Source organism: Lynx rufus, unplaced genomic scaffold (genome assembly GCF_022079265.1).
Source record: "Lynx rufus isolate CCGP_SWC_20201006 ecotype Redwood Valley unplaced genomic scaffold, mLynRuf1.p SCAF_4, whole genome shotgun sequence".
In the NCBI taxonomy this organism is placed as follows: domain Eukaryota; kingdom Metazoa; phylum Chordata; class Mammalia; order Carnivora; family Felidae; genus Lynx; species Lynx rufus.
The window spans coordinates 25,862,762-25,890,741 of NW_025814856.1; the positions used below are offsets into that span (position 1 = coordinate 25,862,762).

Sequence of the window (27,980 nt, forward strand, 5' to 3'; positions counted from 1 at the left end):
TATAGACGTGATAACTAATAAGTTCATTGAGTTTTTTTAAAGACCTAAAACCCTGGTGTTTAACAAAGTAGAAACTACCAATGGATAGCGCTACTATTTTTTATTTCAAACATATTCAGAAGTAAAGAGAATAGTGCAAACATTCATGTACCCATTGATCATCTTCAACTATTTGCTCTTTTTTTTCCTCCCATGGATTATCTTAAAGTAAATCACAGATGTTTCATTCATTTCAGACTATGTCTCTAAAAGATAATGATTCTCTTTAAAAAAATACACACTTTATTGGGCGCCTAGCTGGCTGAGACGGCAGACTCTTGATCTTGGGGTCGTGATTTCAAGCCCTGTGTTGGGCGTAGAGCTTACTTGAAAAAACCAAAAAGATATAAATGTATATATACTTGAAAATATATAAAGTGTATATGAAGTATACTTTAAAATTTAATGCTATATATGCCATTAATGCTATATATGCCATTAAATAGTGCCATTATCACATGGTGGTGCCTCTTGAATGCTGCTGATTATTTCACAGCTTGGCTCTTGAACTTTGTAATAGTGGTCTTAAATATTTCTCATAGGCAGGGTTCCCCTGTTTGTAGAAAAAAGTGCATTGTTAGGATATATCTGTCAGGATTAATGACTTTTACCTTCAAATTAAGTTTTTCATTTAAAAAAAGTAACATTACATAAGATGCTTAATTTTAAAAATTATTTTTTAAACCTATTTTGTGTGAACATATGGGGAACATTTTTTCCAAAGGGCATCCTTCCTTTTCTCATGCAGATTTTAAATTGTATGCAGGTGGCCAATTAAGAAACAGCTTATCATTTGCTTTTGGAATTTAATACAAATAAAATGCTTGACTTTTTGAGGTTCTTTGAAATTGAACATTTACCCACAAAGCAAGGGGCCAGAAGGCGGAGCCAGGTGGGCAAGGTACTCTCAGATCACATTATCTCCCATTGTCCTCTAATGTATGTCTTGATTCTTTCCTGCCCAGCTCTAGCTTCATCTTTTATATTGTTTACTTACTTTTTTGCTTGTCTAGGCTAAAAACTTTAAGCTCCTCATTGAAGACGGCGTTTGTGACTTTTTTGTTCTTCCCTGTAGCCTTAGTACCAAGAATAGTTTCTGTCATGTGGCATATGCTCAACAAATATTTGTTGAATGACTGAATGAATGAATCGGTAAGTATGTTTAATGCATCTAGCAATTACTTGGACACATTTTTACAATAGAATAATTGGGGGAAATAGGATTCTTGTTTTGAAAATATCCCCAGTGATTCCTGCACTGTTTGTATCTATAGGGAATCACTTAAATATGAGTTCATGTACGGAGCAGGAACAACCTTTTGTAGCTCACTTTGGAGAACCTGGCTTGAAGTAGCATCCAGATTAGGGGGGAAAAAAAAGCCAAATAACACACCATGGCTAGAGTGAACCATGAGAGAGCGCATCATTCTGTCTAGGGATAAAGCTCAACACTCAACCTGCCCCAGCTAGAAGAGAGACTGTCTTATGGTTCTAAGACATTTAACTTAGCATAGCACTTTTCTTTTGGTAGAAAATATCAGTGAAATATATTCCTGTTTGTACTTTTGTGTCTCCAAGGCAGGTTCAACGTAGTTGTTGTTTTAATGTATTTGAAATACCTGCAGTGTGCCATTTTCTACTAGTGCAGATGAGGAAAAATGTCTCTTACTGCAGCTTCAAAATTATAGCAGATTAGAAAAATATACCTTAAAGTGCTATTTTGGTGGACTCTTGAGGAGCCAGTAACATAAGATTATATATATATATTAGCAGTCAACTGACTCATTTTAACTAACTGGAGACATTTCCCCAAGGTCATTTGTAATCTCACATTCCTAAATTGCTGTGCATGGAAGAGCCACGTTGCTGTACCTGTCACCTTTGTAGCAAGGTGATGTAAGCCAAGATGGTCAGAGTCTGCAGCAATGTGTGTGCAGCAGGTTCCTTCGTCTTACTGTGTGGGTCATAAAACTATGTTCATTTATTCCATAAATGTAAAGTGTCTACTCTGAGCTAGATCCTGGAGTTAGGAAGAGGAAGAGTCCATTCTGTTCACAGTCAAGTAGCAGGAGGTAGGGAAAAGAGAAAAGTGAATGGGATGAAGTGCATAATGTTTTATCTGTTGGTGCTGTAGGCCAGTCATGCCCCTCATTTACGTAAGCCTGCCCTCATATAGTATCCAGATTAAATGCTTTTAAAATAAAGGTTAGAAAGGAAGTAAAACAAATAAGAACGCTCCCTATGTTCTTTAGTGAAGATGAGGAATCAGAAGAAGTGGCATATTTCCTTGTGTTGCTAGTTAAGCAGGTTTGAGCTAGATACGTCAGCATTTGCTGACAGGTGTTACAGCAGTCAGTTTTTCTCCGGAGCACCAAAGAGCATACACTTATCCTTAGACCACAGGAGCTAATCTGGAGTAGGAGGACTGCTGTCGTTTTATGACACGATTTAAATATTAGAAAGTAGGGAGATGTAATTATTAGAAAAAGTAACACAGCACAAGTAGATTAACTGTATTAAGAAGTAAATGTATCATATGTTCTTTAAGTTCTTTATATTGTTGAGTTAAAAGGATGCCTTCTTGGAGACAGGGAATGACCAAAATGGATTGATTGGCCTTCTATCTGACAAACCTCTTGGAGGTAACCAGTTCTGTTACAACTTTAGATAATCGTGTTAAATTAAGCCATGAGGTATGACAGGATGCAAAATGCAAAGAGCAAGTCTAACACCATGCTAAGTGTGAATGAAAGCCTGAGAGTTGCCAATTTTATAAGGTGTTAAGTAAGACACCTTTTTTGAAATTTGACCTAAGGGGTAAAAAAGTAAGCCTCACTATCTGAAAACATATTTGCACCATAGACCTTAAAATAATCTGTTGTGTATCTATAGACTATTGTTTTGATCATCTGTATCAAATCTATTAAGTATTAGTTACTGAATTCTGAATATAGGGTTTATTTCTTTACTCTGCTTATTGTAGTCATTGACATTCATAACCTTTCCCAGTGAGGCTTACAGCAGAGAGTCTGGGACGCAGGCCCCAGACTATTAGGATTTTATGAGTCCTCCCCTTCTGTTAATGACCTAGAGTTCTGGTATTCTCTCTTAGACAGCTGGGGATCTTTTTGCCATAACCCTTGTAATTGTTTATATGGCTTTCCTGGGCTGCTGATGGCAGTACAGCAGCCTTTTTTGTTCCTGGGATTGTGTTCCTCAGAATGAATAGGAAGGAGGCATCTCTAGCAGACAGATGTGAGAGCGATCTCCCCACCCCAAGTTTCCTATCACCCATTTTTATCACCACAAAACAGAGTTAAAGGCTGAAAATAAGATGGCTAAATCACTGCAATGATTTATCTTATTTTTGTGACTTAAAAGCTAGTTTGCCACTATGTGTATATGCTCTTGAGTATGTCAAGCCACGATTTAGAACTTGGGCCTTCCTCCTAATTCCCTTTACCAAATTCTGAGCAATGCATTTTGCTGATTGCAGTCCAGACTCAGAGTTCCTGCCAGACCACATCCCTACTCTTGGTTTCTTTTATGTATTCTCTTTTAAACACACGTGCTATGCCAAGCAATTTCCAACCTAATGGGAATCAATTAAAATGAGAAAACATGGAAGTGTATTCACTGCTTGTTCTCTGCTCTCTTACATAATTTATAATGTGTTCTACTCAACTACCTGAGTATTGGTCGGTGACCTCTGAGCCCATTCGAATAGACGTTCATAGACATTGCCATCGTAACAGCCAAGTGCTGAGTTTAAGCTCTGATCCATGAAGTCAAAAGCATCAGTTAACAAGATGGCATCCTTCCTGTGAGAGAAAACAAGAGTTTGTGAGTATTTTAGATTGCTCTTATGAATCTAATTAATCAGGGATGGTGAATAACAACACCTAATTAGAGGTTGCATCATTATTCACTTTTGAACAACTCAGCTTTAATTTTTTAAACGTTTTAATTTTTGATCAGTTATATATACCATTGTATAAAGAGTCTAGTAGTCTTCAAGGCTTGTTAGTTAAAATCAGTATATCCCCGTCCCACCTCTACTTCCTCCACCGTGCAATCAGTCTTGGTCTTTTAGCTACTATTTTTGGTATTTACTTGAATATCTCTAAATGTCTTGTTTAGATTGCTACTTCTTGATTGTTCAGTTTTAGATATTGTCTGTTGAGTCTGCATTACAAAAGATATGTTTTTAGTCCCCTCCCTTCACCCCTATCTCATCCCCGCTCTCTCCTGCTTCTTCCCCTTGGCCTTCCCGCTCCCAATATATAGTTTAAATACTGGTCAGACTTGCATTTGGTACTTACATGGTTAAGACTATATGTCTGCATATTATTGTGACTTTATGTATCCTGCTCACAGTTGAGCTGTGTCCCCACCATGTCTCTCCTATTAAGAGGGATCTACTTCCTGGCCTGCTATTTCTCTCTCCAACACTCATCATCCTTAGTGATTTCATTGTCTACCTGAATGTTCCTCTAAAACGTGGCTTCTCAGTTCATGGATCTTCTCCTTTGACCTTGTTCTGCAGCCCCGCCTGGTGATTCTCCACCAGGATCCCACCCCAAGACTTGACGGCAACATCTGTACCTTCTCCGCGATGCAGATGGCATTCCTTTCACCATCCCTGCTCTTTTAGCTTACTCCCTCTAGTCTTTTGACTCTGATAACCCTTTTTTTTAATTTTCTGGGCTTTTTAAAGATTATATTATATTATATTATATTATATTATATTATATTATATTATTTATTTATTTTTGAGAGAGAAAGAGAGTGAGAGTGAGCAGGGGAGGGGCAGAGGAGAGGGCGAGAAGATCCCAAGCAACTCTACACTCAGCTTGGAGCCCCATTTGGGGCTTGATCTCACCACTGTGGGATGATGACCTGAGCTGAATTTAAGAGTCAGATGCTTAACTGACTTAACTGACTGAGTCTTCCAGGCAACCCCCCTTTTCTTCTTTTTTCAAGCAACAAAATGTGCTTTATTTTATCCTATTGAATGAAATATTTTTTAACCTTTTTTTTTTTTTAAGTTTATTTACTTATTTTTTAGAGAGCATGCACGCGTGCAGGGGAGGGGCAGAGAGAAGGAGAGAGGGAATCCCAAGCAGGCTCTGCCCCAGCAGCCCTGAGCGCAATACAGGGCTCCATCTCACCCATGGTGAGATCACGGCCTGAGCTGAAATCAAGAGTCCAGTTGCCCAACGGATTGAGCCACCCAGGTGCCCCTGAATGAAATATTTTAAAAAATTGTTCACATACTTCTCTTTCTTTTTTAACAAAGGGTAGAAAGCATAACATGCGATTTTTTATACTCTTCCCTAGCCCTCCTTTCGCAAAGCATTTGAGATGACTGGGATACTGTACCTACCTATTTTAATCCTCTCTGGATGACCCTTCATCATCGCTGTGAGGTGATTTTCATTTAGGGCTGTTTATACTTCCTTGACCTTACTGGCACCTGCCACTTACTTAATGTCGCTCATCCTCCTGGTGGTCTCCCTTCCTTTCTTATTCAGCTGAAATTCCATGGTCTTTTATATTCCCTTCCTCAAAAATATATTCCACATTTTTCACTGACTGTGTGACATCACCGTTGTGGCTCTATATGGTCGACCAGAAACCAGTACCGACCGGTGTAACGGGCTCAAGTGGGCCCTTCCGGCTGCCTAGCAATCCTATGACATTGCTCTCGTTCCTGTACTCTTTTATTCTCTTCGGGGATTATTTCACACCTTCTCTCTAATCCTTAAATCCATGCCACCTGCCTCCCTATCTCTCTCTTTTCGATGGCTCTTCGTCCCATTTCACTGATAAAATGGAAGCAGTAAGAGCACACCCACAAGTTCTCACCTGTGCACCTATAGGTATGGTGCTTTCTCTATTTTTAGCACAGGTATGCAGTTCTGGCTCCCAGCTCTCGCCAGTCCCTCTCTGTCCAGTAGGTGCCTTCTGCTCTTGCCTACCAGAAAACGATGTTCTAGAAATTCTCTTGCCTTTGCCTTACAATGTCAAAGTCCCCATCTCTACTGAATCATTTTCGCATGTGAACATGGTGTGCTATCCCCCATCTTAACAACAAGCTTTGAGTTTGTTTCCTTCTCCATCATCTATTCCAGATCTCGACTCCCCTTTATGATAAAGCTCCTTAAAAGTGTTGTACTTGTTTATGCTTTGCTATTTCTTCTTCTCCACCTGTTCTTGTAGACTGGATCTGTTCAGGTTTTAACTTCTGCCACTCTACTGAAATAGTTCTTGTCAAGGCCTCCTCTTCTTCATCTTTGGAGGGTCCCAAGACTCAGTACTCCAGCCTCTTCTCTGTACCCAGTCACTCCATGGGATATCCTCATGGCTTTAAATACCAGCCATATGCTAATGACTTCCAAATTGATCTCTCCAGTCTCACTTAACCTGCATTTTAACATCTTCCTTAATTTCTAACAGGCTCTTCAAACTTAACATGTTCAAAACCAAACCCCTGGGGCACCTGCCTGGCTCAGCCAATAGAGTGTGTGATTCTTGATCTCAGTGTTGTGAGTTTGAACCCCATGTTTGGTGTAAAGATTATTTAAATAAATAAAACTTAAAAAAATAAAGAGCCAAACTCCTGATCTTCTACAGCTTTTCCTGTGCATCCTGCCCAAACCTGGCACATTTATAGTAAATAGCTACTCTGGCCAAAAACCTGAGCTCCTCTCTGTCGCATACATCCTGTACCTAATCTGTTAGCAAATCCTATTCTATCTTCCAAATATATCCAAACTTTAGTCACCTCCCACCACCTCCAGTGCTGGCACCCAGTCTAACCCATCTTCATCTTTCACTTGGATTATTGAGGTAGCCTCCTAGCTGGGCTCCTTGCTTTTTATTCGTCCCCTGCCCAGTTCCTTACTGTCGCAACTGGAGTGATCCTTTAGAAAAATACATCAGATGACTTCAGACTGTGTCTTATGCTATGTTGAAAACCGTCCCCTTCTCACACAAAGTAAAAGCCAAAGTCTTAAGTCTTTGTGATGATCCCTACCCCCATCGTACCCCCCACCCCCCGCCCCAGTACACCTTACCTCTCTGCCCTCTGCCCTCACTCTCCACCTAGTCACATGGCTCCAGCCTCTGTGGCCTCTTCTCTGTTCTCTGGATGGATGTGCCAGGCATGCTCTGGCCTTCAACATTTGTACTTCTCTGCCTGGAGTGCTTCCCCCCTGCCCGCCCCCAGCCCATGGCTCGTCTCACCTCCCCTCCACTTGAGATCTTTCCTCCAACATCACCCTCTCTGGGAGGCCTTCTCTGACTTACTTAAAACCACTGTCCCTCCCACTGCACCGCCAGCATTCCTGATCCCCTTCCCTGCTTTCCTTTTCTTAGCAGTACCATTTTGCATACTGTTTGACTTATGTTTTCTGTCTGTGTTTGTCTCCTCTAGTCTACAAGCATTTGTGGCCTTTTCAGTCTGAAACTCATTACCTTCATTTGAAGAGTATTTTCTTGAATTATTTAATTAATGGCTTGTTCCCTTCTGTTTTCTCTGTCTGCTCTTTCTAGATCTGTTTTTTAGATAATGGACAGTTAGTATCAGTCTTCTTACTATTTTAATGTTTTTTCCTAATTTCTATCTTTTTGTCTTTTTGCTTTCTTTTCTGTGCAATTTATGCAACTTTATCTTCCAATCCTTCAATTGATTTTTTTCATTTCCACTATCATGTAAAATTTTTTGTGTGTGTGTCTTATTTATTTTTGAGAGAGAGAGAGAGAGAGAGACAGAGTGTGAGCGGGGGTGGGGCAGAGAAAGAGGGAGACGCAGAATCTGAAGCAGGCTCCAGGCTCTGAGCTGTCAGCACAGAGCCCAACGTGGGGCTCAAACTCACAAACTGTGAGATCATGACTTGAGCCGAAGTCAGACAGTCAACCGACTGAACCACCCAGGCGCCCTCTGAATATTACTTTTTAAGAAATGACATTCTTGGCTTGAGGTTGGAATATTCCCTCTTAACTCTTTGAGGATATTACTTATCTTTTAAAAAAAAGTCCTTCTCCCAGAAGATTCTCTTCTACCCTCCAAGTTATTTCGTTCTTGCTTGTTTGGGCTCTGTTTTATGTCAGGGGCTTCTCGCAGGTGTCTGGTGATCCCTGAGTGTCTGACCATAGCTAAGAGTGGGGCATTAGCTAGCTGCTTAGAAGTCTGGGTGTGCTTGTAGATATGTGGGATTCTCTATGGGGTGAATTGGGGGACCGTGGGGTCAGTGTCTTTGGCTCTCTCTCCTTTGGGCTTGTCAGATTCTCCAGAGAAGGAGTGTGCTATCATCTTCCTGTAGGCCACGAGCCTGGCTGCCAGCTTTCTGGGAACCAGGGAAAAGACGGCCAGGGGAGGGGGCTGTTAGCACGGGGCCTACAAACATTTGTTCAGGCTGTGTTTTCTGAAGGGTAGCCTCATTCTCACCTGTGCCTAATGTTCCCTGGTCCACAGACCCTCTATGTACCCTTCTGCCAGGGTGAGGTCAAGGAAAAGGCTCAAAACCACTCACAGAGAAGGAGGGGAACTGAGGGTTCAGAGCCTTCTGAAACAGACTTCCAGCCCATCCTGTGGGTCTTACCTTCATCCCCATTGCCAGAGGTACACAGCGCTACTAGTTCTTGGGGTTCTTTGGTATAACTTGTTTCCCACTTCTGATTTATGATCCAGTTTCCCCAGGTCTGCTAAATCACTGTCCATTTACTTTCTTATATTTAGGTTTCCTTTCCTGTTTTCTTTCTTTTTGTGGGTCTATACCTTTTTAAAAGTTTTAATCCCTTTGCTGGTGTTTTGTTGGGTTTCAGGAGAACAAAAGTAAATGCATATGTTCAACGTGCCATCTTCACCTGAATGTCCCCCAACTGAGATTTTACGACCTTACGACCCCTTAAACAACTATAAACTGGGTCAGCTAAGTACCATTGCACACAGAGCTGGTTCTTAGCATCACATGGAATAGCGTGCCATCCTTTATTTGTCATCTCAGAAATCAGAGGTTGATACTAAGTAATCAGGCAGAGAATTGTGACACAGAACTTTTGTAAGTGTGGAGTCTGTAACATACCTGACAACCTTGCAATAATAGGAAGATTACTTAAGTACATATGTGAGTAAATCAGTTTGTGGGTTCAGTGCACGCATAAGTTGCCTATTTGTGTCAGTGCTGCTGGTCTTGTCCTAAGTTGTAAGTCTTTGGCACCAAGGCAAGCACTTAGAAATGCCGTTGCAGGTTAAGAACAATCATGCTTATGAAGTGTTAAGGTGATCTTTTGTGTTTCATCATCACTGCCAATCAGGGCTAGAATATTATTGTCTTCATGTACTTTAAATGCTGAGCATTTCCTGGGCTCCTGGGCGGTTCAGTTGTTTTAGCATCCAACTCTTGATTTTGGCTCAGGCCATGATCTCATGGTTGGGTTCTAGCCCCTCGTCGGGCTCTGAGCTGAGCGTGGAGTCTGCTTGGGATTCTCTCTTTTCCTCTCTCTCTGCCCCTGCCCCACTCATGCTTTCTCTCACAAAATAAGTAAACTATTAAAAAAAATGCCAAGCATTTCCAGATTAGATACACTTGGGCTGAACTGTGCAATACTCAGTTCTGCTATTAGTGGTTCCCACCACTGGAGTCTGTACATTAGGGAAAGTTTAATACCTGGGATATAATTCTATAAAATGTATTTTTGACAGTTTTGATGATTTAATTGAACATTTACCGACTGCCAAGTATCTGTTAGGTGCTTATGTGAAGCCATAAATGGTTTGTAACATGTTGCATGTTGTTAGAAATAAAACTAATTTGATCTAGTCTTTTTTTTTTTAAACTTTGTCATGAGTAGCTTATTTTTTAAATTTCAAATCTTTTTCCTTTTTATTATCTTAGTCTTGTAGATTATGTGAGCTATTGGAGGTCGTAGGGTAAGAGTCACACACACACACACACACACACACACACACACACACACACACACTCACTATACCACCCCGTATAAAACGGCATCATATTTCCTCAGAAAAGGTTGCGTTCTCAAGGCAGCCCATTTTTCACTTAAGGACAGTGGTGACTGCTCTGTATTATTTTAATTTCTGTCTTCCAGTGCTCTGTTCAGGTTGGGGCTTTGGTTTCAATGTTTTTAAAGTGATCATTTAGATTATATATAATGTAACAGAATGAAAAGTATTGCATTAATATGTCATGACCCTAAACTACACTGCATTATGTTGCATTTAAGAACTATTTGTATTATTGTTTTATGAATCAGTGTATGAATTGCTGAGTTAAAAAAAAAAATCTCACCTTGGAGCTGAGGAAGGATTAAAATAAGTTTAGTCAACTTAGTAGGAACTCGCTTAAACACATTCAACAAAGACCAGGATGCGTTTGAAATAAACAGTAGCCCCACCTTAACTTTCATACAGTTGAGAGCGCATACTCTGGGGTCAGACAGGCCCCAGATTGTATCTGGCTCCTCCCTGGCTGGCTGTGAGACCCTGGGCGAGTTACCTAACTCCCCTCAGCCTGAATTTCCTCCCCAGTAAAATGGGGAGATTAACAGTATTTGTTTCAAAAGGCTATAAGGACTAAATGAGATGATGTATGTGAAAGCTTTTGGCATAATGCCTGGCACACATAAATGTTCCTTAAATGTTAGTCATGATTCAGACTCATTAAAGTTTACATATTATGAATATGTGGTATGCTTCCTTTAGATACTATTCCTATTTCCTTTACAATGTTGAAGAGTTCAATTGAGATAGTGAGATAATTTGTTTTTAAGCATTTATATTTCTAATTTTTTTTCTTTCACTAATCCATAATGCTTTATGTTGATGTAATCATGCTAGAGTGTAAACCTCTCCAGAGTGGTTTGCTGCTTTTGCCAGACCCCACTTAGCAAGATTTTGGAGCTGAAGATTTTGGAGTTTGAAGTGAACAAAGGGTCTAGGGCTAGTCTCTGAAGCTCACCATGGTTTGAGGGCCAGCCACTTACCGGATGAGGGGGAGCAGATCCAGGTAGGCTGTTCTCACCGCATCCACTTGGGCCCCAGATAGGAAGCCATCGTGAAGAAAGTCACCCGAGTTTGTCAGGATGCCATGTAAAGCATAGAGGTCACAGAGGCGTTTGAGCACCTGCTGAATTGCTGGTTCATTTTCTAGTTTGTCCAGAGTTTCTGTAAAATTCTTTACACTGACATAATGGCAGTGTGCCTAAAAGACACAAAGATACATTAGCTTCTGATTTCTGACCTCAGAAGTCCTGGAAGCTTAGGAAGACTGCTGGAATAAGCCCCCTGTGGCCATGTGTTTCCCAGCGGGCTGGCAGCTGCCTTTTCTCCTGGCTGTGGGTCTGACTGAGTCTTTTTGATGGTGTGTGTGTGTGCGTGCGCACGCAGGCGTGTGCTTATGTTGGGGGCTTGTGGGCTCTGGAGCTCGGCCCTTAGCTTCCTTATTTTGTTTGGGGGAAATTTCAAATAGATTTGAAAAGTAGAAAGAATACAGGGGTATTGGAGGCTGGCCTGGAGACAGTGGAGGACAGTACCACTCTTCTTGAGAAAACAGCTGTTTATTGTTTGCCATGTTCAAGGCAGTGGTGTGTGTGTGTATATATGTGCTTGTGTACGTTGTGGAGGAGAGAAAGTAGAGGCTCAAGATAGACACAAAATTTATCCCAGCTAGAGAGTAAACTCTGTGAGGTAAGCAGGGCTGTTATTTAGCCCATATCCAACAGTCTTGCTTTGTCACTGGTTAAAATAAGACTTTCAGGCTCCTGGCTGGCTCAGTCGGTGGAGCATATGACTCTTGATCTCAGGGTCATAGTTTCAAGCCCCACATTGGGCACAGAGCTTACATAAAAAGCGTAAAACTTTTGTACCAGTTGGTAAGTGACCACTGCCCTCAACCCTGTGAGAGCCCCTTGGGTCAGCCAGGATCCTTCCCTGGGACTTCCTCCTCCCCACAGCTCAGCAAATAAAGGATGAATGCCTGGCCCAGCAGGAGACTTTCAGGCCTCTGCCTCCATTAGGCCTGAAGTGCTTTCTGAGTGGCCCTTGCCCCTGCCCTACCAGTTGTTAGGTATTTTGAATATTCCGCTTCTCTCCAAGACAAATCACACTATAGTTATCAGGTGAGGTATATGAATTCCATGGGGGCAGGTGGGTAGGGAGGAAAGGAGAGCATATTAAATTCTTCTCAAATCTTTATGTATAGACAGATTAGCTGGTGATCTTGTCAAAATGCAGATATCCAGATAGCTTCCCAGTAAGGCCTTAAGTAGCTAGGCTTAGACTGTCTTGAGGGTTCAAAGAAATTTTCTCAGGGGGACAAAGAATGGGAAAGGCCATTTGAGGCAGGGGGGATTTCCTGTGCACACTGCACACTGTACTTGCAGGAGGCTACAAGCAGTCTACTGAGGGGAGGACAGACTGTACACATTAGGGCAGGTGGGCCACCTGGGACCTGGGTCAGTAAAGGGCCGTGAATGACATGGTTGGTGATGTGGAGAACAAATGCAAAAGAAATGTAGATGAAATTAAATTTCCTTATAAGTTGCAGCCCATTGATAAGTACTTGAGACAGGCCGAATGTGACATTCCTCCAGGAACTTCCAACTGCCTTAATGTTAATACCTCACTAGAGGAAAAAGCCTTAGCTTGACAACAGCCGGGTCTTCAGGATCCTGTAACTTATGAAAATCCTTTCAGAGACTTCCTTTGTGTCTACCCCTCCCAGCTTAAAAGTATATAATCACTTGCTCCTTACAACCCCACGGCAGCTCTTTCAACCCGTGGGTCCTGTCCCCGTGCTTTAACAAAACTACCTTTTTTTGCACCGAAAATGTCTCAAGAAAGAATTCCTTCTTGACCGTTTGCTCTTGAAGCCTGCATCAAATCACATCAGTTGGGGTTTCATTTTGTGGGGGTCAGAGAACCACCAAAGTCTTCCACAGGGAAGTGACCCCATCAGGTCTCTCACTTTGGGAGGGATCTGCCTTTCCCACGGAGCCTCCGCACGGGTGCGAACGCCACCACTTTGCCACCTGGACCTGGTGTCGTCACAGGCACGCAGAGTTTGCAATATTTGGAGGTAGAAGAGGGACAGATGTGCTCTGCTGCCTCTGTGGAGTCAGACAGCCCTCCGTGCTCAAACCGGATAGACCCTGCTCCCCTGTTCTAAGCTGAGGGCCACATCCTTAATTTCTCAGGACCATGGGTTGTGGAGTGCAGTGATCAAAAAAGAACTGCCTGAGGGCCCCGGCCTCTGCTTCTGTGACAGGGTGAACCCCACTTTGGCACCATGCTCTGAACACAGTGAACTTTATTTACTTTTTGTATATGTTGGTTTAAATCTTGCATCCTGCCTAATTTGGGTGAGGGGGTGGGATGTGTTGCATTGCCAGGTGCATCTTTAATTTTACATGTATTAACTCATTTAATCTTCATAATCATCATAAAAGGTAGGTACTGTTATGAGCTCCATTTTGCAGATGAGACTGAGGCACTGAAAGATTAAATTCCTCACCCAAGGTCACATGGCTAGTAAGTGGTAGCAACGAGATCCATATCAGAATAGTCCACCTCCCGGTTAAGAGTCTGTGCTCTTAACTACTATGCTGTGTTGCCAAAGCCAGTAGAGACCGAGGCTGGATTATAGTGGGTACCAGCATTTGCTCCAGTGGTGCTAGGGACTGACATCTCTCCGAGGCAGGATCTCAGATTATAGGGTGATAGCCCATCCATCAGAGCTTAAAGTTCCTGTCGATGCCCCTTTGTTTTACATACTGGGAAGTTACAGGCCAGAAAAGGAAGGACAACCAGGGGTCAGTCACATAGAGAGGAAAGTCATACAGAACTTAGGCCAGGGCTTGTTCCTTGTCCACCACTCTGCCACTGTCCCCAGTCCCCTTGTGTTGTTGTCACTCTCTACCTGCATATTTCTGGTTTCTAGATGGGACCCGGTGGGTGCTTAAGGTTCCTGCAGAGTACGTGGTTCTTCCAAAGCATGAAGCTCAGACATTGCAGATTTCTCTGCCTGTTATGACTTTGGAGATTTATCTTGGGCACCATCTCCCCAGGAAGCCACTTTTCTTCAGCTTACAATGGCTGGGGGAGAAGGGACTTGCTCTTCTTCTCTAGACTGGCTGAGCTTGGTGCCCCTAGAACTTGGGGATCACCTCCCTCCCTCACACACAGTGGCTCTCTGGGGACACGGCTTGCATCCATGAGGGAAAAGAAAGCAAAGCAAAGCATCATAACTATTTCCTACCTCTGGGACTTCATTCCTTTTAGTTCTGTTTCCTCATCCTTAAAATGGAGATTATGCTGCTCTCACCCCCAGGGTTGTGTGTGTTAAATGAGGTAACCCTGGCACGCATTGTCTGGCCCTTTGGAAGGCAGGGCATAGGTTTGGAAAATGGATGAATAATGGGCAGCTGTGGTTCCTTTTTTGGATGAGAGTCTGATGAGAGCACAGCCTCGGCTCACCCTCCTCTGTGTTAATAGGACATTTAGCATAGCAGGGAGTGCCCCTGCGGTGGACACAGCCCAGTGGATGGTGGCAGAGTTAATACCAGCACCAGCTGATGTGGGAGGGGTGGTGGGTCACCAGGTGGTGCTCATGCCCAGCCTGCCGCTTGAGGGCTGCCACCAAACACTTCTTTGGGCTTTCCTGCCATTTCCTGGGCCTGATGCCTGAGGATTGAAGTGTTCACCATGGTTTTCCAGCTGTAGGTAGGGTCAGAGTGCCAGCTGCCTAAGCTCGAGCTCTTTCTCACCCATTACTCTCTGAGACTTGTTCCTTACTTCTGTGCTCTTAATATGCCTGCATCCACTCACTTTTCTCCATGCCCTCTGCCAGGTTCATGGTTGGGACCACCCTCAGTCCTTGCCCAGACTGCTGCTGCCTGCTCCTGACTGGCCCCCATTGCTCCCTAGGCAGCCTGCATGACTCTTCTACAATGAAACTCTCATCACCTCACTCCCCTGATACAAAGTCTGCAAAGATGTCCCATTGCAATGAAAACAAAACCAAACTTCTCGCAGTGATGCAGAAGGTCCCAGGCCTAGCCTATCTTTTCTCCTCCCCAACCTGCCTTCCTCTTCTGCTTTCAGGCTTCCTCCTGTAGCTCCTCCTTGAGGATCTGTATTTTCTCAAGCACCATGCCTTTTCTTGCCTCTTCCTTCTTCACCTGCTGTTCCCTTTGCCAGGAAATCTTCATTTCCAAAACCAGAGCCTCTACCCTTTGGCTGGCTAATTTCAGCTCATCCTGGAAGTCTTGGCCTACATGCCGCTTCTGGGAAGACTTTGTGGTCCTCAAGCTGGGTAGAGAGATGTACATCTCTGGAATTCTGTGGCAGCCTGTGTCTCACAGTGCCCAGCCCGATGCCTGGTGTTGAGGGGGTGGTCAAATATTTGCTGACTGAATGTGAATTATGCACAAACACAAAACATAGTAGAAATTGAAACAGACATCTAAGGATTGCCTGTGGGGCTAAGGGGAGACTTAACCTGCTTTTCTATCTGGGAGGAAATATTTGAACAACCTGAAGCAAATCCAATAACACTGCCTCATTACATTTTTTTTTTTCCCTAAGAGCTGTCAGCAAGATTGCTTTGGAGTTAAGTCCTTTAATTAAAATATCCTGCACGAAAGCCTTGGAAGTGAAATGAGGGCAGCCACTGAGCAGGGCTGGGGAATAATGGCAGAGCTCAGATTTTCTCAGCATGGTGGCCTGCTGGGGAAACCAAATAGGGCCCTTTCAGTTGGAGCTTCAGCTGATGGGCAGCTCACCTTAGCAGCCTGGATGTGCATGACAGTGGTCTGGTTCCATGCCTCATACCTGTCAGCCCCGGACTGCATCAGAGTCTGCAAGTGATGCGCTGAGTCCTTTATGAGCCTGAAGGCCAAAGAAAAAAAGGTTCAGCTTTCTGACTGAGTGGGAAAGGGACTGGTGGAGTTTGGTCTCAGGCTGCCTGGGGTCCCTCAGAAATAGAAATACAGTAATTCCCATTTATTGACTATTTGTGTTACAAGGCTAAATGCTACACATTATCTCTTTAACTCTTAAAATTTTTTTTTGAATATTTATTTGGAGAGAGAGAGCTTGAGCAGGGGAGGGGCAGAGAAAGGAAGAGAGCGAGAATCCCAAATAGGCTCCAACTCGTGAATCATGAGATAATGACCCGAGCCTGAGCTGAAACCGAGAGTCAGACGCTTAACCAACTGAGCCATCCAGGTGCCCCTCTCTTGAACCCTTTTAAGGGTAGGCATTCCCAATTTACAATGGGGAAAACTGAGTCCCAAACTGGTTAACTAACTGGTCCAGGGTCACATAACTAGTAACTAACTGGTCCAGAGTCACATAACTAGCAGCTTAACCTCTGACCTGTAAAGCCTGAGCACTCTAGGGCAGGCACTGACCCTCCTTTGTAATGCAGACACCATCCTGATACCAGTAACTTCTGTGGCTGAGCAAAGACAGTGGTTTTCCTGTAAAGGCTAGTGAGGCCTGTCAGTCACCCAGTCTGTTTCAGGTTCTTCCTAAGGAAACTTAAAAGGCAAGAAAAGAAAACCAAACAAACCCTTGTTCTCCAAACCACTAAATTGGTCATTTGCCATTTACTTAACCTTTTCCTTTTATTTTCTATTTCCTGACCATCCGCTCATGATCCTTGGAATTTGTATGCAAAGCAAACTGTTTATTAAGCGATATTTATTTTTTTTCTTGTCGGGGAATAGATAAACAGATGTCACATTGAGGTCCAAGCAAAAGTCAGTATAATGGCATTTTAATTACCCTGAGCAGCCTTATTTTGCACTCTCTACCTCCCCTAACTAAAATATTAGATCTGTGAGGCTTAGGCTTTTCTTGACTGGTTTACTAATAAGATCTGTAGTACCTAGAATAGTGCCTAGCACATTGTAGGAATTTAATATTTGTGGAATAAATAAATGAATGTCCAGAGTTGCTCATGATTTTGAAACAATTATTAACTAGCCTGGGAACCACAGGTTGGGGTATTAAGGCCTCTATGAATATTGGTGTTTACTTTTATTTATTTGTTGGTATTTACATACTGATGTGGTACTTACACATGGTACATTCGTTGCATTGTAAATCACAGTAAAAACCTATAGATATAAAAAGTTCCTTGCACTGGCCAGAGGGGTGATGTCCTACTAGCTCAATGAGGATGGGGAAGTGATGGTGGCTGATGGATGTGACTTCCCCTTCTCTGCCCACGGTGGCAGGAACTGAGAGGACTGAGGTTGGGGAAGGGGGTGCTTTTTAGAGGAGTATGCACGAATGCTCACCCATCCCATCCCAAAGGCCCTAGTGTAGGAAGGAGCCCGTCCCCAAGTGGAATGGCCAATTTCTTGCTCACCTGGCTGCCACGTGTGCCCAGGCCTTGGTGTAGAGTTGTGGGTGGAGGAAGTCAGCTGCTTTCTGGGCTGGGCACTTGGCCAGGTCAGCTGCAGTCAGGTACGCAATAGACTGAGGGAGAGATCTCTGCGATGTGGAGTCTTGGGATGCCTGAGCTTGCAGGTAGTTTTTCTCCAGAAACCTGGGGGTGGGGTGGGGGTGGGAGCCAGTGAGCAGCGGGAGGCCTGTGGGATAGACCAGCGCCCCTATCTCCAAAAACACGCACTCTTACACTCCCTATAGGAGAACCAGGACCATGCAGTTTCTTGCCTGGTCCCTCCTGATGGTTATCCTCACCCCAAAGCCCTCCCCACCCCACCCCCCCCACCTCCCTAGCTGTGAGGCCCTCAGGGCCATGCACCCGGAGACTGTGGTTTCTTCCACAGTGAAAGGAGGCTGGAACTGCAGAGCTGGGTAGACACTCAGATCCTGAACCGAAACCCTTCTGGTATCTGAGCAAACAGAATTTATTCTTCTGGTTAGGATCTTGTGATTTGGGGATTTATGCTGAATTGTACAGTGGCAGCAGAGATTAAATTTTCTTACTTGAGAAAGGATAGGTGTAAGAAGGCTAACACGAGTGGGAGAATTACAGGTGACTCTCGGCTTCTTTCCTGTGATGATCCAGTGCTTATAGGCTCTGGGCTCAGCCAATCCTGGATTCCCAGGCAGCTCTGTTGAGACCTCTGTGATGCTTGTGGAAGTTACTAAACCTCCCTTGGCCTCAGTGTCTCCATATTTAAATGGGGATAATAATACTCACCTGATAGAAGGTTTGTGAAAACTGAGAAAATATTTGTATTGCTTTTATAATGTGGGACACAGAATTTCTAATACATGATACTGTATCCCCCTTATAATTTAAAAAAAAAAAAGCACCATAATACTACATATGATAAATTTTTTCAAGAATATTATATAGCCTATTTGCTAGCAAGCCCTTTCTCCTTGCATGGGGAAACATGTGCGCTGTTGAGTCACCTGAGGATAGATAAATGTGAAAGGCCTGGTCAGTCCAAGCCCCCACAGACAGAAGAGAATGAACAGAAGCCACCACTTGTCGGTCGCGAATCCTGGGTCCCTTCCTGCCTCTCAGGTGGGAGCCTCCGTGAGCAGGCCCTGTGCTAAGCCTGAGGACAGTTGGTGGGCAAGGCCCCAGGAGCTCTGGCTCACGGAGAAGAGACACTCGGATGGTGTTGAGTGGGAGCGCCAGGGCGGGCATCTAAGCAGCGCCCCGCAGAATGAGCCGCTTACAGCAGCAGGCCTAGCAGGCCAGGCCAGAGTATTCGGGCGAGGGAAGGGAGCGTTCGTGAAGCCCGTGCTGGGAAAGAGGAAACTTGGCCAGCTGGGGAAGGGAGGTGGGGGGAGTGGGGATGGGGGCGGGCAATGTGGCATTTTCCCACTAGCAGTGGGGAGCCACCGAAGAATGTGAAGTGAGGGAAAGCTGCACTCTTCTCCAGCCTTCCTAAAGCTCCGGATGGGCGGGATCCAGACTTCGTGGGTTGGTTGGGTGGTCTCCGCATGGCCCTGCCCAGCGTCCGTTCCCACCATGGACATTGGCTGCCGCTTCAACCCACGCAGGGGCCTTACCTGGCCATCTGCAGGTAGAGCACAGTGTTGTCACCCTCGTAGGTGCAGGCGGCTGTCACTCTGGCGACCAGTGAGGGCAGGCCACTCAGCTTCGAGTAGCCATGGCCGCCGCAGGCTTTGCGGCACAGCTCAGTCCCCCAGCTGCACAAGTCTGACGCCATGGCCTTGAGTCCTGAGCTCAGTGCGTGAAGCTGTGAGAACAGGGGGTCAGGGCAAGTAAGGGGGCCCTCCGGTAACAACCATGCTTACCGCTCATACAACCTGCTGTATGTCCACGACAACCCCATGACATAAGATTGTTTCCTCAGCTCTCAACTTTATGACTGAGAAGGCTGAGACTCAGAGATGTTATGTGACTTGCCCAAGATCACACAATGAGGCAATGTAGCTGTAGTAAAGACAAAGGAAAACTGTCCAGGCCAGTGTCTCCAGGATCCCTGGAAGAGGGTGCTTCCAGGACTGGGCTCACCATCATCCAGGAGTTGCAGATTTTGCTGGTCAAGTGGGGTTGTTGGAGAGCTGTCCTGTGAGGGTAGAGGTCCACCACCAGCCCACTGGCCTGAGTTGTAGGAGGAGCTTCCAGGCTGCAGACCTGGTTTGAGCTTTGGCTTCTTGAAAGCCTTTAACCTATCTTTCAGACTTTTAAGTCCTTGGGAGGAAGGTTATGTTCCTTAACCTCTCTGTGCTTCACTTTCCTAATCTGTAAAATGGGAATATAAAATGCTGCCTGCTCTACAATTGAGGATTAATGAAGCTATGCTTATGAAGCCCAGGGTCTGGTGGACTAAATGTTACAGTATATCTAAGTCCTTGGTCCTTTATCTGAGACCCTTGGGGCCGGATGTATTTTGGAATCAATGTTTTTTGAATTTTAGAAAGCTAAAGCAGGGCATTTAAGGTAGATTATATATAATACCCAGAAGAGTCTGGGGCAGCCTTAGTGATCAAACTCATTAATATTTCTGCTGCAAAATGTATATACGTCCAGTGGGATAAATCAGATCAATTCAGGTCAAATTGTGCCACCAAATGTGTTCTCAATGACTGTAATTTTGGGGGGCTTTTTAGGTTTCAAATACACACCAGGGATTGTGCTCCTGTGTTGTATGTATTATGTGTGATTATTCCCTCTAACATTTTTGGAGCTTTCTGGAGGCCAGATGTAGGTGGATTTATATGTCGAGGTACAGTTCACCCTGGGTGCCCTGGGATGTTGGAAGGCTGAGAGGAGATAGTAGAAGGAGCCTGTGGGAACAGGGCTGTGGCTGCATCCCAGTGATGAGAACAATTTCAGCCATTTCCCAGCTCCTGCACCCCACCCCTCCACCCCCAGCAGAGAGCAGGTACCTCAGGCAGGAGGCTGAAGTCTTTGTTCAGAATGGCATCATAGGAGCTGTGGAAGAATTCCAAGAGGTTGCTTGTCAGGAAATGGAATGCATAGGCTGTGGCCAGCTGAGGAAAGAGTTTCTGCTGCTGTGTCTGGTGGTCCAGGACTTTTGCCTCTGGGTCACTGAGTGGAAGAAAAGAAGAAGGTTTAGAAGATTGCTACATGCCACCTCCCCACTTCCCATATCCCCAGTGCCATAAAATACTTAAAAACTGATAGCTTTTGTGGGGGGCCACCTGTTGGTTAAACATCTGATTCTTGATTTCAGCTCAGGTCATGATCTCATGGTTCAAGCCCCACATTGTGGCTGACAGTGCAGAGCCTGCTTGAGGTTTTCTCTCTCCTACTCCCTCCCTGCCTCTCTCCCTCGCTCGCTTTTGCTCTCTCAAATAAATTTTAAAAACGTGATAGTTTTTTATAACTCACTGCAAAACTTGACCTGAACTGACATGAAGTTATTAATGATCTTAAAATTCTATCTAACATGAATATCCACACAATTCTCTGCAGAAATATTGACATGTTTGCTTATGGATGTTGCCCCTTATGGGGGAAGTTTAGAAAATTATAGCATATGCACCATATTATCCTGCTAAAATATGAAAGTTATGAATTCCAACACATTTGGTCCCAAGGATTTCAAGTAAAGGGTTGTGGTCTTGTACCCCTGATGATTTCAAACTTGACCTTTCAAAGTCCAGGTACACATCGTATGTGCTGGGAGGTACATTGAGCCTAATCAGTAACTCTGAGGATGTGAACTTGGGTCTGATGGAATCCTAAGGTAGGGACTGTATTTGCCTTGTCTGTTGCTGTGTCTTCAGTGCCCGAGACTGTATCCAGCATGAAGGGGCCTGGAGTAACTATTTTGTGGATTAAAAAAAAGCATGAATGTGAGGAGTCTCCCATGGCTCTCTGGGAGGAACCCAGGTCAGCAACCCCTCACTTAGACACATACTATTATAACCATACTTGGGACACTTCTGCAACCCAGAAAACTGAAGTCTGGACGGGACGGCGGCAGCACCTTTCCCTGGCACCCCTGTCCTCCAGAGAAGACTCCCTAACCCCAGGAATCTGAAGCCCGGGCCAGCACGGGGACCCTGGGTTTGCCAGAGGAAAGGGTCCTGGGCTACGGGCCTGGCATGCTTTGTTGCTTTTTACTCTTAGCACTGCCCTGAAAGATTGCTCTTGTCACCCTGTGTCGTAGGTGAGGAAGTTGAGGGACAAAGAGGTGGGGTGACTAGCATAAGCTCCCACAGCTGGCAAGTGGCCTAGCTGTGGTCCACCCAGGTCTGCCTGGCATCTGACCTGCAGTCCATTTTGCTTAGACTGCTGGATCCTTCAGTCCATGGCATGAAACATCACCAGGTTCTTGGGCTGGAAGTTCTCTCATCTTCACATTACAGGTGAAAAAACTGAGGCCCAGAGAGGGCAAAGGACTTGCCCAGGGCCACTTGGCAGAGTTGGGACAAGAACTGGCAGGTTGAAGCCTGTCCCTCAGCACCACTAGTTGAATCAGTTATGGCTGTACCTCCCCTGCCATGCTCACTGGGGCACCATATGCTCAGCTCCATGTTGCCACATCCTGGGTGCATGTCCCCATTTGGGACATAGTGGTTGTATATTATTTTCTGTTTACAGCAAAATTATTTGCCGTTTACAGGCAGTCCTGTATTTTCTTTTGCTGAATCTGGCAATTGTGTGCGTTTCCACAGGCATGCATATGCATGGGTACACATACACATGTTAAAAAACAGAGAGTAGTTGGCTATTTGGTCCCATAGGGCAGAGGGAGGATTAGCTTGACACAGTCACATACAACAAAATGGATCCGGACTTGGACATACCACAGGATGCTGACAGTTGCAGCCAGACAGAACCAACTTCAGTCGTATACTGTCTGGTATGACAGTTGGGCTTTTCCAGACACAATCACTCACATCCTGACAGAACAAACTCAGGAGCCACAGTCACCTGCAATTTGGCAAGTGGCTGACCCAGACACACTCAGCTGGTCATAGCCGGGTAGGACCCAGTTGGATTTGGACAGACAGACTGAGTTAGATCTGATGGTCCAGGCCAAAGACAAATGATCTCACAGAAACCCCATGGGGTCAGATACTGACAGACACAGGATGGGCAGCCGATCAGCCAGGGGTTAGAGGGAGCCAACAGAGACCCTACAGACATGGCCAGATGGGCTAGGTCTGGGCAGGTGTTGCGTGTGTGTTACGGGGGTGATGTGTATTCCCAGCACCCCACTCTGGCAGAGGGGTGGCAGCAGGGGGCAGGTGCTGTGGGAATCAGAGCTAGTTCTGTCCGTAGTGGTCAGCCTGTGGGTGCGTCTTGCCTGGGCCGGAGGCAGGACTGCCGGCGGATGACCGAGTAGCGAATGGCGATGACACAGGCCTTCTGCAGAATGGGTGTTACCTCGCCCCAGAGCAGATTCACCCGTGTTATCACCATGGAAAGGTAGTTGATCTGCAATTTTCTGAGCTTGAGGTAGGTGCCATCTGGCAAGACCTGGTGGGCCAAAGTCAGGTGTTGAGTCTGAGCCAAGACTCCCCAGACTGTCCTATACCCATAACTATGGGCTTCATGCCCTGCAGGCACCACAGTCCTCAAACTGCTCACCTGGGACAGATGGCCAACTACCAGCCAGAGCGTGCTGGTGTGGCCGCGCTGATTGTTAAACACACCCGTGCTTTTTGCGAAACAGCCACTGCCCTAAGTGCCTTGGTTCACAGCTCCTCACCTTGGACACCTAGGACCTCCCCCAAATCCACAGCTTAAAGGTAATGCCTGGCAAGATGGGGACCTCCAGAACTTCCTCTAACACCCGGCCAGTGTCCGGTCTGTGATTGGTTGTCTAGGCCTCACTGCAGGTAAATATGCTTTCACTCTCAGCCCTTCCCTCTTCTCACATTGCTTTGCCACCCTACCCCATTACTGCTCTACCTCCCCATTTACCCGTGGTAACTCTGAGGCTCAGGTAGGCCAAGTGACTTGCCCAATATCACACTGCTTCTAAACTGGGTTTTTACACAGATCTGTGGGATACCAGAGCCTCTCTGAGGTGGGGTCTGCTTCTCTGCCCTATGGGGGAGGACCCAGAGACAGCAGCAATCTGCAGGGGGCCACCATCCCCTCTCCAGGCAGCATAAGCTTGCAGCATCTCCAGGACCCCCACCTGTGCAAAGCGACTCAGCATGTTATCTCTGGGGATCCGCACATGGTCCAGTCGCAAGAAGCCATGGTCTGTACAGTCAAAGCCCATCTTGGGCCCGATGTCTCCAACAGTGATTCCTAGAAGGAGATGGAGACGGGAACATCTATCAGCCAAGTACTTTGTGTGGGGTACCACACACACGTTCTAGTTCCTCTGAGCCTCACGGCAGCCTGTGACATTGGGGTTTTATACCTGTTTTGCAGGGGATCAGGCTGAGGTCAGATTGGGTGCTGATTCTTGCTTAAGTTCACCCAGCCAGTTAGCATGAGGGCTGTCCAACTGGACTCCTCCCTGCCCAAGGGAGACATGTCCTAGCTTCTCCCATGACCTCTGGGGCCTCAGGACAGGGAGGCCTGTCCTGGCAGGGGTCCTGGGAGTCACATGGGCTTACCTGGCAGTGGGGTGTGGTCCTCGAGGCTCCGGATGGGCACAATAAAGGCATGCATTCCCTGCCGGGCTCCTGAGCAGATCAGCTGGGCCTGGACCAAGGCGTGGGTGGCTGACCGTCCCACTGAGGGCAGAAACACGAGAGGCCCAGCATGATCTCTGGTGTAGGAGGACTTGGTGTACAGAGCAGGCAGGCTGACTCTCCCCATCAGGAGCTTGGATGTGGGTCCAGTCTGTAATGGGTTAGGAGGACCAGTGTGGTGGCATGGGGCAGGGCAGGGCACTCTATGAGGCCAGGATAGGGTTTGTTTGATCTGCCTTCACAAACGGTGTGGGTCAGAGGAGGATGCACAAGGAGCCTGAAGGGTAAGGGGTATTTTCCAGGGGAGGAGGGCACACAGGGCAGGGAGGGCAAGGCAAAGGGAGCGGTGTGCTCAGAAGCTTGAGGGCTGGCTTGGCTTCATGGGGCCAGGAAGAGGAAGAGATAGCATCTAGGGTAGCAAAGCAATGCTTTTTTGGGATATCCCTTGACTCACCTTGACTCCTCCTTGGAAGTGACTGGAACAGTCCAGAGCACTTTAATGGGATTGTCTGGCTCTAGAATGCACTAGGTTGGAGGGCTTTGTGGACAGCCATTCGGTGGCTGGAGGTTCAGGGGTTCTAAATGTCAGGTTTGTGGAGCAACCACCCCAGAGTACACAGGCATGGGGTCGGGAGGCTCAAGGAGGCTGCTGGAGATCTTAAGGCGTTTTCTTGGGAATCTGGGAGATAGGGTCTATATATGTCAGAGCTGCAGGAGTGTGCATGTCAGGATCCGTGGTGAGAAAACTGGTCCCTTACCACAGGGAGAGGAGTGCTCTGCTGCCCTCTCCCCATCCCAGCTGATGGGCGCCTTTGTGGCCTCAAAAAGTCACTGATCCCAGAGAGGGGGGAACTGCCCCAAAGAGCCAAACAAATCCAGCGGTGTTTTGCAAAGGGCACTGTGGGATGAGCAAGCTTTTTGTTTTTTCTGTCCTCAAAAGTCTATAAATGAATCTATCATCCACCTAATAATAATGAATACAGATAATTGCCATTTCTCAATATCCAGGTGGTGCTGGACCCTGTGCTGGTGCTTTCCAGTTCTTGCAGGGCAGGTATTACCGATGAGCTCCATTTTCCAGGTCAGGAAACTGAAGCTCAGAGAGGAGAGTGATGTGCTCAAGGTCACTGGCCTGGAGGGGGCAGAATAGGGATTTCAACCTAGCCTGATTGCAAATGTGGTTTCTTTTTTTTCTGTGGCTCTGACATCAGACATCTGACATCCATTCCCTCCCTCTCCTCTCTCATTGCGCTCTCCTGTAGCTCCCTTATTTCTCGGAATTCTCTCTGTCTCAATCTTTCTCCCTCTTTGCTGATCTCTCGCCTCTTTGTGCTTAGTTGTATTCCTCGTATTCATTGTGTTTTCTTCCCCATGTAAGTGTTCATCAAATGGGTCTGGAAGTGCCATAGGTGTGCCCTGGGAGGTGTGTTGGCACATCTGGGGAAGAGGGCTTTGGTGGTGCCCCCTCTCAGGAAATCAGAGCTTCAGGGGAGCAAGGTGTGGTCGCCACCTGGTGGCCACCGGGGGCAGTGTGGTGCCAGTGACCCGACTCTGAGCCTTCCTTCCTCGGTGTCTGGAGCAGCGGCAGGGAGCGATGTTTTTCTCTGTAACTGTGTGATCGAATGGAAGCCTAATCATTAACCTGGGAGATGAGAGGACCTGGGGTTGTGGAGAGTGCCTGGGACTAGGCTGTGGTTCTGTGATGTGTGTGTGTGTGTGTGTGTGTGTGTGTGTGTGTGTGTGTGCGTGCGCGCGCGCGCGCATGCGTGGCGTCTGTGTGGGGGCAGCATGCTTGTGAGAGAGGCCTTGGCCCTCATTCCCCACAGTTGAGTTGGTTTCCTCAGCTACTTCAAAGTTCCCTTGGAGGCCTCTCAGCTGCTCGCTGATGAAATTATTCACATCCCACCTGTTTAAAGTGAGACCCGGAAGTTCAAGAAAGTGAATTGATTTGCTCAAGGTCACCAGCCTAGACCAGGGCATCAACCCAAGGTGCACTGGAATCAGAGCCAGTACTATTCTGCTGTCCAACTTTGTTCTCACTGGGGACGGATGGGGCTGGGGGGGGGGGGCGATGGATACTCACGGTCCCCAGGCCACCATTTGGTGGCAGTCATCGTGGGGCTATGTACCACAAACTCCTGGGTGGCTGCATCATAGGTGGCTTCAGTCTCCAGGCCCTGAAGATATGTCCCTTGGAATCAAGGAGGGGAGTTAGACATGGGGCCAGGGTAGGCATCTCACCTGGGGAGGAGTGTCCTGGTGGGCCTGGAGCTGCCAGGCACCCGCCTAGTCTGGAGTGGGGGGAGCTCCCCGCTGTACCCTCAGGCATCTCTCCTCTTTCACCCGTGGGCTGTGAGGGGGACACATGGCCAGCCCATGACAAGGGATGGTCGCTGACATTTCCAGAAGGAATGACTTGCCCATTGCTAGCTCATACGACCTGTTTGTGTAAATTAGAAAAAGGTACCCCCTCCTTCAAGACCCTTGCCTGCCACCCGCTGGAATGTTTTCACATGAAATCTGTACAATATCTGACCACTGAGATGTGAATGGGCTCTCCGGAACCTTGCACAACCTGCACACGGCGTCAGGAGCCCTGGCTCACCGTGTCCCAGTTCTGTCTGGGCGTATGTTGTGATGATCTGGAAATTATTGCAGAGTGGGGCCCATTTGGCAATCTGCTCCTCTGAGCCCAGGCTCCTGAGGGCTTGCAGGAAAATGCTGTGTATAGTTAAGGCCACTTCTCCAGAAACGGCTCTGTTGGGGAGAGATGCAGTGGTTGAGTAGTGCCTTGGAGACAGGGACCCGGTACCATCAGCCTGGCAGCATGCAGGAGGGAAGGGGCACCTGCCATCCTGCTTTCCCGACAGCCACTGCCTTTAAAGTAGGGGAAAATCACTCATGGGGTTAAGGGTTTCCAGGTGATCCCAGGTAAATTCCTCTCTGGTGGGGCTACCCTGGGAGTGAGTACCTGTAAGCGTAAAAGAATTCAGGACTGTTTTCCGACCAGCCCAGGCACTTTGCTATTGTCTGGATGTGGAATTTCCTCTGAATGGCGGCCTCATAACATTCATTCTGGGTCATGAAATAATTGTCCTTCAGGCTGCATTTTAGATCACTGCAGATGATGCTCTCTTCCAAAAAACAAAGAACAGAAGGCTTAGAGATCTGGGTGAGGTTCCTGGCACCTTCAGATCTTCCCACCTGCTTGCCTCATGGACGTGGAAAGGAAGCCAGACATTACTATCATTTTACAGACACAATGACCAAGCACCCGAGGAGGGAAAGTGACTTGCCCAAGATTACAAAGCTATGCAGTGGCAGAATAAGGACCAGCACCCAGGTCTTCTGCTGCCTAGGACTCTTCTATCCTTCAGGTGGGCTCAGGGAATACGAACAGGTTTAAGACGTCTTTAGAGCCCAAAGGAATGAATCTCTAACGGTGGGATTTTGAGATCAAATTTGTTATTTGAAGTTGGGACTGCTAGCGAAGGGCTCTTCTTCCAAGAAAAGCATCCCAGCCTCTTCTTACCAACTTTCCTCCGGAGTGCGGTGTTCTCGGCTCTGCCATCAAGGATGTTGGTGAGCCGTTCCACGTTGAAAGACTGTATGTTCCTCTCACGCTCTATGTCGGGGTGCACTTGCCTGCTCCAGGTATCCCCCAGGGACACTCGGTGCACTGGGCTGCCCATCCTAGCTGGGATCTGCTTGGTGCCTGAGGAGAGATACTTCTGGCCTCGCTGCTCTGAGCCTTGGTGGTTGTGGAGGCGGTGGGGGGTGGGGGGGGTTGCTAAGAATGTGTGCAGGGTTTGCTGCGAAGAAT

At 46.4% G+C, this 27,980-nt stretch overlaps 1 protein-coding gene across 1 annotated transcript; it reads right to left on the bottom strand.

The window, feature by feature from the left end:
- Positions 1-529: 529 nt before the first annotated feature.
- Positions 530-27,849, bottom strand: ACOX2 (acyl-CoA oxidase 2). Its single transcript, XM_047097446.1, has 14 exons — positions 27,690-27,849; positions 27,129-27,291; positions 26,763-26,914; positions 26,241-26,348; positions 24,080-24,199; positions 23,650-23,765; positions 22,810-22,982; positions 20,417-20,579; positions 19,070-19,260; positions 17,442-17,621; positions 15,847-15,952; positions 11,050-11,267; positions 3,728-3,860; positions 530-592 (listed from the first exon to the last, which is right to left on the bottom strand). The coding sequence occupies exons 1-14, from the start codon at positions 27,847-27,849 to the stop codon at positions 530-532; spliced, it is 2,046 nt and encodes a 681-aa protein (XP_046953402.1).
- Positions 27,850-27,980: the final 131 nt, after the last annotated feature.

Excerpts from the sequence above, each read along its gene's own strand:
- ACOX2 (XM_047097446.1), bottom strand. The coding sequence starts at position 27,849 with ATGGGCAGCCCAGTGCACCGAGTGTCCCTGGGGGATACCTGGAGCAGG. Across the intron at positions 19,261-20,416 it reads ACTTCAGCCTCCTGCCTGAG|CTTCACGCACTGAGCTCAGG; the intron begins GTACCTGCTCTC and ends CTGTTCTCACAG. Across the intron at positions 15,953-17,441 it reads TGGGCACACGTGGCAGCCAG|GCTCATAAAGGACTCAGCGC; the intron begins GTGAGCAAGAAA and ends TTTGGCCTTCAG.